The 12,304-nt window shown below is 42.6% G+C and overlaps 3 protein-coding genes across 3 annotated transcripts; 2 read left to right on the top strand and 1 right to left on the bottom strand.

The window, feature by feature from the left end:
* Positions 1–122: 122 nt before the first annotated feature.
* On the top strand, positions 123–4,276 carry fbxw9 (F-box and WD repeat domain containing 9). Its single transcript, XM_006791588.2, has 7 exons — positions 123–678; positions 764–911; positions 1,307–2,285; positions 2,418–2,566; positions 2,659–2,862; positions 2,955–3,020; positions 3,434–4,276. The coding sequence occupies exons 1-7, from the start codon at positions 569–571 to the stop codon at positions 3,506–3,508; spliced, it is 1,731 nt and encodes a 576-aa protein (XP_006791651.2). The 5' UTR covers positions 123–568; the 3' UTR covers positions 3,509–4,276.
* Positions 4,016–5,131, bottom strand: LOC148102946 (guanine nucleotide-binding protein G(I)/G(S)/G(O) subunit gamma-12-like). The gene is made up of 3 exons (XM_087839756.1): positions 5,084–5,131; positions 4,896–4,994; positions 4,016–4,518 (listed from the first exon to the last, which is right to left on the bottom strand). The coding sequence occupies exons 1-3, from the start codon at positions 5,114–5,116 to the stop codon at positions 4,393–4,395; spliced, it is 258 nt and encodes an 85-aa protein (XP_087695882.1). The 5' UTR covers positions 5,117–5,131; the 3' UTR covers positions 4,016–4,392.
* Positions 5,132–5,850: 719 nt separating this feature from the next.
* dhps (deoxyhypusine synthase) lies at positions 5,851–12,058 on the top strand. Its single transcript, XM_006791589.3, has 10 exons — positions 5,851–6,009; positions 7,440–7,639; positions 8,233–8,382; positions 8,468–8,589; positions 8,813–8,909; positions 9,038–9,124; positions 9,217–9,322; positions 9,403–9,506; positions 9,831–9,956; positions 11,463–12,058. The coding sequence occupies exons 2-10, from the start codon at positions 7,445–7,447 to the stop codon at positions 11,556–11,558; spliced, it is 1,083 nt and encodes a 360-aa protein (XP_006791652.1). The 5' UTR covers positions 5,851–6,009; positions 7,440–7,444; the 3' UTR covers positions 11,559–12,058.
* The last annotated feature ends 246 nt before the right edge of the window (positions 12,059–12,304 follow it).

Raw genomic sequence — 12,304 nt, 5'->3', positions numbered from 1 at the left:
TTCCCCGTGATGGTCGCGCTGACAACGTATCCACCAATCACCGATGAGGGTGTCCCCCTCCCTCACACTGGCTACCGCAACCAATAGAATTGTAATTCTGCTGCACAGTTTGATGACGACATCGGAACTGCCGTTTGAATGTTTTTTTTTGTGTGTGTGTGTGTGTTTGTTTGATTACAGGACAGAAACAACAATTGATGCTTCTGCCTTACATTAGCCTTTAATTCGATTTATATTCCGCTTTAGTAACGTTGACTCAGGCGGTAAGTTTTAAGAAGCGGTAAACGCTTTCAGGTTTTGTTTTTAGGGAGTAGCAGCCAACACTTAGAAGATAACCGCTATCTGGGCGTTTTAAAGCCGTATTTCTATTGCAGTTAGCAGCTATCAAGGAAAGGAAAGCGTTCATTTGTGACGGCTACCTAAAGCTTTCCTCAGGCAGAGTTTCCCTGAATACGAACATCATAAATGTAGTTGAGGCTAAGCTTAGCTTAAAGAGCTCCACCTTTATTAAAACACAAAATAAAGGTAGTCTAAGGTCCATGAGTTAGCCTTCTGGAGGAGAAAGGGGATGTCTGAGGTCAGGGATAACCTGCAGGAAGGCGAGGCAGGTGTACGCGGTGAGCAGCCATTTCCTGACCAGGTGAAGAGCACTGAAGCCACCAGGCCTGACCTGCATGGGTGAGCCTCACACAGTCAGCTGGGTTTTCATGTGGCACAGTGTCATGAAGAAAATAATTAATCTGTGTTTATCTAATCTTCTTAGTCTGCTGACCACCAGCCACTCATCCTCAGCAGATATCAGCCCCTCACCTTCAGCTGAGTCCAGTGGCTTGTTGTCCTTACCATGGGAGATATTAACCCACATTGTCTCATATCTTCCTGTTCACTTTGTAGTCAACGTGCTGCCAAAGGTTTGTTTGAAAGCCTTTTTTACGCTTGGTTATTTTTGTAAAGACAACATTTGATGGGGTCCTCGGTATCTTTAAAGATGAGTTCTAACATCTCAGTATATGTCAATAAAGACCTGGTTTGACAACCATTAGAATGGGCACTGTGTTTTTCGAAGGGTATCCCTAGTAAACTGCATGGGCAGAGATCACCCTCACTAACTTCTGGAAGCAGCCCTGAAATATGACAGAAACTGCTCATGTCAACAAAGAGAAACAAAAATTACCCATAGCAGGTGTCCAAAAGGGGGGGAAAGGGTTAAAGATGAATCAGGAAAATACAGATGTTTGGCACATGACCACATTTGTCTCATGCAGATGTTTAAATGTCCTTCGATGCCTTCCCCTTCTTGTTTCAGGTCTGCCATGCGCTGAGTAATGTGGGGCAGGACAGGACCTCCTGGCAGCTCCGAGCACAGAGGTTGGTGGGATTGAGAGCTGCTTTTCCAGTGGGGCCAAGGGAGGACTTTGACTGGCCTGGTGCCTGCCTGCAGATGGAACAGCTCATAACCTGCTGGTCGGGTGAAGTTGAGCATGTAGCCAGACAAAACCAGGAGGATGAGGAGAGAAGGGAGCAAGTGATGCCTCAGGATGGGGAGCCTGGTGTGGGAGGCCAGGATGATGGTGGAGAGGTTCAGGTCGGAGTGGGAGTGGCAGTGCAGGAGGTTGCTTATGGTGTGGATGAGGCAATGGAGGTGGCAGTGGAAGGTGAAGAGGGTGAAATGCAGCACGTCTTAGGTGGGGACCAAGTAGCGAGATTGAGAGAAGAGCTTGAAGACAGACTAGAGGGTGATGCTGCAGCACTAATGGAAGAAGAAATGGACCACAGAAGGGTTTTTATTGCCAACGAGGGCCGAGACGCAGTTCTTAATCACCAAGAAGACTTGCCAGACCACAGGAATCTGGGTAATGGGCAACATGTAGAGGCAAGAAGTCCAAGCCCACCACCAGCGCTGGAATGCATTACCCTGCCTACAGGCCACATTGCCCATGTAAACTCGGTCCTCCTTCTTGGGGGAGAGGGGAAGGTCTGTGCCACAGCTTCCAGAGACTGGAACGTAAAGCTCTGGGATCTGGAGCTGGGCTCACTGCTGCAGACGATGGGACGGCAGGGTGATTTTAGCAGCCATCGAGGCTGGGTCTGGTGCCTGGCATCTCAAGGACCTCTGCTGGCCTCAGGGGGCTTTGACAGCACTGTGAGGCTGTGGGACCTGCAGGCAGGAGGTGCAGATAGGGCCCTCATCAGGACCGGGGCTGCTGTTCTCTGCTTGTCCTGTCAGCCCGACATGTTGCTGGCTGGTACTTTTGACAAGCGGGTCAGCATGTATGACACCAGAGGTGAGAGGGATTTATATGAAGCTTGTTTTGCTGTGTAGAAAGTGCACATGAGGGTCAAGAGTTTAGTAAATGCAAAGCAGTTATATAGACAAATGACTTGCTGAGGTGGGTTCTGTCTGTTTTTGTCCACAGCTGCTGCACCACTGGTGAAAATCATCCGTATGCACAGTAACGCCGTAATGTGCCTCTGTGCAGATGACAAATACATCATCTCAGGGAGCAAAGACTGCACTGTGGCTGTCTATGACCGCAGAGCGGGCAAAGGCTTGAAGAGACTTCGGGTAGATTTCTTGAAGAGCTTGTGCTTTTGTAAACATACTCATATCCACCTTTACACCAAGCCACTAACTCCACCCACCCCACCACTTTACAGCTGAGCTCCTACCTGCTGTCCATGAGCTACAGTGGCTGTGAGGTATGGGCAGGAGACAACGGCGGCAAGCTGCACTCCTTTTCCATGCAGGCGGGGACCTTAAAGCCTGTCTCTCAGTTTGATGTGGGGCACACAGCTCTGATCACCGGCATCCACAGATCCCCCGGTAGCCTCTACACCTGTTCATCTGATTGCACCGTCAAGGTGAGAGAATTCTTTGTTACCTTAAGCTGCTGGAACTTTGCTACTGAATGTCTTGAAAGTCTTGAATTGTAATTTTTCTGCCTGCGCTACAGGTTCATATACCATCCGCACCTCCGAGGACGTTAAGCACCCTGCACTATCAAACTGGAGTCCATGGGGTGAGTGCTGTGCAGTCAGTCAACACTTTTTTATATAGCAACTTTTTTATACAACTTTGTAGCTCAGAATGGTTTACAGAACACACCGTATATAATTTGTCAGGAAGCCAATGCAGAGACTTTAAAACTGGTTTTATATTTGCTCTTTCTGGTTTTGGTTAGGATCTGTCAGTTCTGCAGTAGCTGAAGGGGTTGCTATAGTTTCTTTTAGGGAGGTCATACTCTGATCAAAGACGACACATTTTGAACTGTTTTGGAGGGATTCAATGTTAGTGAGTGCAAAAGTACTGACAGTTCTCTCTCTGGGCATCAGTGATGATATTTTAACTTTATTAATGTGGGCTTCTTTTCACCGTTCATGTGTCTTCTCTCTCCCTCTCGTTTCTCTCACTGCACTGTGTGAAAACTTTCAGCTGAGCGTGGAGGCCGGAGTCCTCGCTATAGCGTCCGGTGACGTCAGGGTGCAAGTGTGGAGGCCCCGAAAATGAAGTGGAAGAAACTACATGGTAACAATGAAAACAGGAACCCTGGTCTTTGTTGTGTTGTTCTGTGTCTCTATACAAATCAACAAAGGTAAATAAAGAAGCTGCCGTTGCCTGGAAGGCTGGCTACATCAACAGTCATGTAAGTGCTGAGTAAACAGACAAACACAGAAGGGAAGAAATAACGACAGATGATGACCAATCAGGTTATTTTTAATTTTTAAGTGAACTATTGTGAAATGACTGCTTTCAGTTGTTTAATTTAGTTGTAAATATGTGGTGGAGGATATTTCAGGTATTTTAGTCTTGTCATAAACCCTCACATTATATTTTTATTATTTTTATTTCTATCTTGTTTGATCCACTAAAAAAGATGGAAAAGCAAATATTTATTTCCATTGTTTACCCCAAAAATGTTAATTTTGTGCCAATACTCACTGAATCACTCTTAAGGACACTTTAAATATGCTATGTTCAAACAGCACTGAAACCACAGACATGTAAATGTTTGTAATTATAATACATTTATTGAATCTCATATGTAAACTGGCATTATACAAGAATAATTACTTAAACATTTAATGTACAGTAAACTAATTATTGCTCTGTGACAAACTGATTGTGTTTCTATAGCTATTTAATTGAATACAGTCAGGAAAGTGTTATTATTTGTGTCCATATGCTGTGTGTTTTTAATATTGACCAAAAATCAATTTACAAACATGCTGAGAGACTGTTTCCACAGAAGACAGCATTAAAAGTTCTAAAAATCAAGTGCGTGGATTCTTTCGTGATTTTCCAGATGAGAACATGTAGTATCTTTTACACAGTACATGTTCGTGGTTGCATTCTCGGACAAAGGTTTTCCTCACAGCGCCGTCTGGGAGCTGTCAAAGAATCAAACAGGTCTTCTTATCTTTGAAGGGATTGGATGAAGTGGCTATGCCGGTAAGCAGGGGGTCGCTGCGCCTGTGCTCCTGACAGTACTGCACTAAATCTGCTGCTGTCAGAGAGATCTGCAGGGGCAGAGAGTTGACTGGATTTTAGACACAAGTATGAAAAACTGTTGGACAGTGAGCATGGGATGTTTTTTTTAAAATAAAAAATACATATATATATTCAGTAATTTTTAGCAATTAAAGTATAAAATGATAGTCCTGTGTGATACTAAAAATTAATATTGATCCAATACCAGGTAAATACAGATTCTGAATACAGAACTGTTTTTGGGAGACCTGGGATGTAAATGTGTATGTGTCTAAAGCCGCAGGCTTTAAATAAAACTGATGTGACAATAAACACAAAAAGATTAAGACATTATTACAATTAATATTTATATCAATCTGCCCACCTCTATAAAGCAAATTAACAGATGATTTAGATTCTTACCCACCTTGAATCTCTCCATGCTTGCCTCTACCCGAAGTTGATCCACCAGTTTTTGTGCCTGAATAACACTGCTGCTGCTGCTGCACATCTTTCCTGACATTGTCTTGAGAGCAAAAACACAGAAAAAAACAAAAACATACTTCTATGACACCAAAGTTAGCAGCAGGAAAATGAGCTACACAAGTGACTTACCTGATCTAAACAACTCAGGTTATACAGGAGCATCTGCTCAGAGATGCTCCTGGCTTTCCCTTTTGACCTGTACCCTCCTCTGTTTGTTGTTTTTTAATTCCCTGTTGGGCCCAGTTCAAAGACTGTGATAGAAAAGGTCAGACAACACAGTGGTGGAAATGTCACAAACATCACATCTCTTCACAGGCACTGCTGGAGGCTGTGCTTCAGAGGTGTGGTCTGCCCTTAAACCAAGATTATGTGTCTGTACTTTGACAGAAGATTTTATGTAGAAAAGTTTGAGCTTAGCTGACTCTTTTTTAAGTTCAGTGATTAGTGGGTCCTGATGAATGACAAATTTTAGGACAAGTAAAAAAAACACCAAAAAACAAGAACTGGAAATTTAGGATTTTCTCTAATCCACACAGCGTCAACAGTATACATACAGGCCCAATATGTACATACACTCATTTAAATCTTTTAATAAGTAGCGCTGAGGGTTCTATAATGTCTTATAACTTGAAATAGTCAAGGCCTGTTAATTTCCCATTAGTGATCATGATTGACTGCAACTGGTGGGTGTAGCATAAAAAGGATTTGCGATTAGCTCTCACTGGACTGACCGACACTCAAAACAATGGGAAAGTTCACGGAATCCTGTGGAGAAGGGGTGGGAAAGAAAATTCTCCTAAAATGTTACTATTTGTCTATCTGTGGAAGATGAGAAAGAAAAACACCGTGAACACCACAAAGGTAGAGTAGCTAAAAATAAGGGCAACCTGGATCACATTTGTCCCTTTTCACTTTCCGTAGAAGTAGCTCGTTTCTCACAGGCGATCCATGCGACGTTTAGGGGAATACAAATCTTCAATATTTGTTTTTTTGCGCGTAGTGACAGCCGTTTATTGCTCAGCCTTCTTCATCACCTGACGCCTCTTCAAGAACAGGTATGTCTTCATTTCTCTTTTAGATGTTAAGTCGCGATTCAAGCTAGTTTGACTCAGAGTTAGCTTCTAGCTAACGTCTATCACATGGATTTTTGTATGTTTTCATTGATGTTTTAGCACCTGCTAAACGCCGTATGCTCTTTTAATAAAGGCTAGTCCCTGCACAAAGACATTTATTCCAAAAATAAGTGGAATTTTACATCTAAACCATAGGGTTTTTAAAGTTTAGATATTTTGTGGCTGTGAAATCGATGTTATTTTTTTTTTAAAAAGCCATGTGATGGCCAGAAGTCGCATTTACATTTAAAATATTCATCTGCTTACTCTCACATTAGCATGTGTTGTAACGAAAAGTCACCAGATATGTAATCCTTAAACAAAGTATTAGAATATCCTGATAAATCAATGCCCAGTCACCTCTCACGACAGTGTTGGTACTCATAAAATCAGATAGCTGATTTTATAAGCTTGCAATATGTTTATGTGAAGTCTTAACAAGTAAAGTTACAGCATAGTTGAGTAAACTGTGCAGTATGTCTCTGTGCAGCAGATCTATAGCAATGTAACTGCAGTACAGTGCCGTGGTAATAAATATACATAGTTGTTTTTTTGTTGCACGCCTCAAAAACGTATTAAAGTAATTTTCCTCCACTTCAACTACGGTATGAAATTAAAGAGATTTTGAGCCACCAGAGACGAGAATATACAACAGACCTGCTATCTGCTCATTTCCAGCTCCATGTTTTTACTTATGGACTCTACTAGAGTATCTTTATGTAAATAACAGTTAAAATAATCATTTTTTATCTTGTACCTGGCCTCCAATGCTTCCCTAAAAACCTGCTTTCTTCTGATTGGCTGACCTCGGAAACAGAAGGTTTCTATAGCAGATGGGAGGAGCTGTTGTTCACAGAGCCAGAGCTGACCAAATTAAGAAATCCTCCCTCACTGGCATCATTCAGAGGCTCAAAAGAAATAGCAGAAACAAAGCAGTCTATAGTCTCCACTTCTGGTTCACACGGATTGCTTTTACATATGTTGACCTTACTATGAGGTTTTTAGCACTGTAATGAATGATGAATAGAAAATCAGGAAAACTTCAGGAGGTGCACTTTAAAGGAATCTGCAGGATGGACATCCACCTTAGAAACATGCTGCTAGGCTTTCCAGGAATAGAAATTTTTACTAGGAATCCACTAACTTTAGTTTCTTTATATGCAAACACTCCAGTAACCAAATGTTTCAGGAAAATGTTCTTCCCAACATTTGCACATTCAAATGAATCGCATCCTGAATAAGCTGGATCTGCAAGTGTGTGTTTTATTTATTTATTTATTTATTTTTTTACCTAAAATAGGCTGAAAACCTCCAAGAAGGCCCATCTCTGTGGAAATCTCAAAGAGCCTCTGTTTGGTGATTGTCTTTTGCAGAGAAGATGGCAGACCAGGCCCCCTCAGTTGCCATGGAGGCTGTCCTGAAGCCTAGCTGCGACCTCCCCGAGGACATGCCGAAAATCAGAGGTTACGACTTCAACCAGGGAGTCGATCTCCATGCGGTGCTGAAGTCCTACCTCACCACGGGCTTCCAGGCCAGCAGCTTAGCCCTGGCTATCCAGGAGATCAACACCATGGTGAGAGCAATGCCTTTGGGGGGGGTTATTAACTTTCAGTAAATGACTGCAAGGTGTCTGGACCCACACGTTCTCCTGTCTTATAGTAGTTTTGGTTTTGCTTGCCCAGGTTATGCTATGTGCATCTTTTGGCATTTCTTCTTCCACTGCAGTACAAGAGGAGTCCTATTGATGGGGATCATAGGGATCGTATTGATATGAATATGTCACTATTTAAAAAAACAAAACAAAGAACCCTAAAAGCTTTTAACTTCCTAGAGTCTTGCTCCACTGATACTGAGAGACTTTTACTCGCCCTCCTCATTCAAAAAACTTATCAGTCACTCCAGACTGGGCACATGTGTCACACCCACAATCCAACCTGACTTTTATCCTGCGTTCTGTTTACCTCAAAACTTGGAGATGAAGAGCAAAATTACAAATTTGTTGACTTTGATAAAGTTGACATTGAGCCAGCGGTGGTTTTGGAGCCAGCTCCTCGACGCTGTTGTGTTTGGCCTCATTTGTAAGGTGTGGTTGTTGCCACAGTGATCCAGTTGTATGTTTGCAATATCTGTTTATCTGTTGCTCAGCAATGATTTTGACCACCACAGATCGAGAAGCGTCTTGAACCAGTGGAGGAAGGGGAAGGAAATGAGTCGGAAACCCCAAAGTCAGGCTGCACCATCTTCCTGGGGTACACCTCCAACCTCATCAGCTCCGGAGTCAGAGAAAGCATCCGCTATTTGGCGCAGCACAAAATGGTACAAAATGACACGTCTTATGTAACGATCCACATAAGCTCTAAATCAGTCACCCGGTTTCTCAGAATCTGTTCCTCTGTGTCAGGTGGATGTTATTGTAACCACAGCAGGAGGCGTGGAGGAGGATTTGATCAAGTGCCTGGCTCACACCTACCTGGGAGACTTCAGCCTCCCTGGCAAGGAGCTCCGCCTGAGAGGCATCAACAGGTTTGTTAGCGCTGCTGTGGTTTATCTGTAAGCTAACATGTAAAATAAAAATATTCGTGGACAAGTTTCTTATTCTTTATGCTTTCATCACAAATGGCACATGTTGTGTTGGTGCAAGGATTTTTCAGGCAGGTGCTGATCTGTGACCTTGGCTCACATAGAAAAACCTGCTGATGTATTGATTTTGTCCTTGTCCGTCTCCCTCTGTCTTCACTGGCTGTAGAATTGGTAATCTGGTGGTGCCCAACGATAACTACTGTAAATTTGAAGACTGGCTGATGCCCATCCTGGACCAGATGTTGCTGGAGCAGAACACAGAGGTGAGTCTCTCCCTGCACCCCAAAGCCTACTGCAACAATAGTTGTTAGTCTTATGCACTTTTAGGTTTAATATGTAATATACAACTTTAAAAAGAATTAGGAATAATAAGAAGTTTCTGTGATTCCAGGGCACCCGCTGGACTCCCTCCAAAATGATCCACCGACTTGGAAAGGAGATAAATAATACAGACTCTGTCTACTACTGGGCATACAAGGTGGTTATGCACCTCCTATTCTCACTTGCTTTGCTTACTTTGCACCGTCTGTGCTGTTTGGTGGCTAAATGTGCTGTCGTGTTGCGTTTCAGAATAACATCCCGGTGTTCAGTCCCGCTCTGACAGACGGCTCTCTGGGCGACATGATCTACTTCCACTCGTATAAGAACCCCGGCTTGATTCTGGACATCGTAGAAGGTTTGTAGCGGCGCCGATGTTGCTGACTAAAACGCAGGTTTTTAGTCGTTTCGTGTTGCTAATGCGCGCTTTATTTTCAGATATTCGCAGGTTGAACAGCCAGGCGGTATTTGCCAAGAGGACTGGGATGATCATCCTGGGAGGGGGGCTGGTCAAACATCATATAGCCAACGCAAATCTTATGGTAACTAAATTCTTTTATCTTTAGCTTGAACTTTTCTCACTTCTGAAAAAGTTTGATAAATTAGGTTATACCTAAGAGTTTCTACTTGAGTACAAATCTGAGGAACGTGGGCTGTCTGAGTATTTCCACTGTAGCTGCTTTAACAGTTACAGCCTGCAGTTACTTCACAGATTCACTGTAATAGTTGTGAAATTTTCTACCTGTAAGTTACTGTGACTCTTTGTTCTTATTTCGAGAAATATTAACAAGTTTAAACGAGTAAAGCAAACTTCCTCACAAACCTAATCAGAATCCTGTTTTGACACTCTCTCTCTTTCCCGCCAGAGAAATGGAGCTGACTACGTGGTGTATGTGAACACGGGGCAGGAGTTTGATGGCTCCGACTCCGGGGCCAGACCGGATGAGGCTGTATCTTGGGGCAAGATCAGAACAGATGCCAAACCTGTGAAGGTGATGATAAATGTCAACTTTACCCCCCCCCCCCCCCCTTTTTTTTTTTTTTACGTCAGATGGTCTTTATTCACATCAGATTTTGAGATGTCTTTGGGATTTTTTTTAAATTTAAAATTTTTTTTTAAGCGCACAAGTCTAAGGGTGTCAGTTTCAGAGGTGTTTTAAGAACTGAAAACGCCTTAGTTTGATTTAAGAGTGGAGTACATAACACCCATACGCTTGCTGTACTGGACACATCAGCTCCATGCACTTATGGGATCATTCAGGCATCAAGGAGACGTTGGTTGGCTGGGTTAGGGTTGGTTGGTTAGCAGGGTTGAGATCGTATAACTGCAGGCCAGACTGATGCAAACATTTCTGTTTTCATTACTACTGAGTAATGTCTGAGAAGCTAAGCTAGTATATTAAATTACTGGGTTTTTACCTGTTAGCTGTCAAAGGTTGATGGGGTATTATCAGGGGGTTTGTGAACACAGGATTTTCAAATTCATACTGTAAGTGCGGTAAGTTTGGATCTCAGTGACCTGAACCTCAAGGTCAGAGCTCATCTTTTCTGAAAATCACCTTGAATTTTTACATTTACACCATAGGTGCTATTAAGAGGCTGGGGGGAGGTACTGGGAGCCACCTGTATTTTAATTTTTTATTATTTTTTGTCATGCTTAATATAGTCACGCACACTTTATTAGGTATGCCTTGGTTCTGCTGGTTCGGACCCCTTTTACCTTCAAAACTGTTAATTCTCCAAGGCGCTGGAAACTATCCTCACAGATTTTGATCCATATTGACAGGATAGCATCACATAGTTTCTGCAGATTTGTCGGCTTTCTGATGAGACTTTGCTGTTTCACCACATCCCAAAGCCGTTCCGCTGGTTTGAGATCTGGTGACTGTGGTCTGGTGATTTGAGTACAGTGAACTCATTGTCCTGTTCCGAAAACCAGTTTGAGATCACTCTCTTGTATGGAAATCCCAGTAGTTCAGCAGTGTATGAATAATGTGCATATTGAAGTGGCCGGTGAGTTTTTAATAACAAAGAATTTCCCTCTGTTTGATCTGAGCGACTTGCGTTTTTATTGCTTTCATTGTTCCATGTTTGGAGAGTTCCTTCATTTGCTGTCCTTCTTTTCCAGTGAAATCAGTTTTAGGGGCATTCAAAGTGTTTAGATATATTTTCATACTGGACCGGAAATGGCAGCGAGGCAACAAAGCAGAGCAACAGATTCTTCGCACGCAACGAAGGAACGAGAACAAGTCAAACAGAAGGGGGGAAAAATGGTGGCAATGGTGGTGCAACTAGGAGATGTGTTCCTCATTTTGGCCTTAAGGTGGCAGCGTCTGCACAGTGTTTGTGCTCAGAGTGCATCCAAGGCACTGAAAAGCATAACTAGGAAAACTGTCTGGTTTCACTTTAGTGAAAAACAATAATACAGCATCATTGTTTAAAAATATGATTTGTATAATAATAGAAAAGTGATCAGCGGCTCTATTCTTGGTTCTCAGGTGTACGCCGATGCGTCTCTGGTCTTCCCTCTGATTGTGGCCGAGACCTTCGCTCAACACGTCGACAAGCTGGCCGCCGGCAAGAAAACGGATTAATTGGCCGCTCTGTTTAAAAACGACTGCCTTTGCTCCTCTGGTTTACGCCTTTTGTTTGTCAAATTGAACACTTCAGCCTGATCCTGGGTCAGCTTCAAGACCGTGTACTGTCATACATACAGTGCTGTAACTGAACAACTTATTGAATGGGAAACGGTGGTGATGCTTTCCTGTTTTAATGCTTCCCAGTATTTACTTGTTTGAACAAGTACAGCATTTCTTTTTCTTACTGTTCAGAAAGCTGAAATGTCATAGATATCATGCTAATGCATGCACCAAAGAGACTATTATGTCTATAATGTAACTGGTTTTAGCTGTCGTGTGAGTGTGTGAAAGGAAGTCTAGATAGTTTTAATTTATTTCATTTTAGTTGTGGCGTCACACACATACACCGCTCGATAATTCTTATTGTCTATTATATTAAACAAACCTTTACTTTCTCGTCATGGTTACAGGATGAAAGATGTCCCTGTATGTCTTAATAAACCATGAAGTCATCAGTTCTGTTTCTGTTTTAAAATGGGTTTATTGCACTTTTACAGAGACTTTGTGCAGGAGTCCTGTGAGAAAAGGCTGCAGAGGACCTGTCATATGACACTAAATTTCACATGACTCGATCCTTGTTGCATAAAAAGTTTGCAGAAAGAGTTTGAAGTGGCTCAGGAGCATTTCATCCAGGAACACAGAGGTGGCTATTAAGCATTGACTAGAGGTCACTTTATTAGGTACTCAAGCAATAAATGAAT

Source organism: Neolamprologus brichardi, chromosome 4 (assembly GCF_056152115.1).
Source record: "Neolamprologus brichardi isolate AB-2024 chromosome 4, ASM5615211v1, whole genome shotgun sequence".
NCBI lineage: Eukaryota > Metazoa > Chordata > Actinopteri > Cichliformes > Cichlidae > Neolamprologus > Neolamprologus brichardi.
This window is presented reverse-complemented; position numbering and strand designations above follow the sequence as displayed.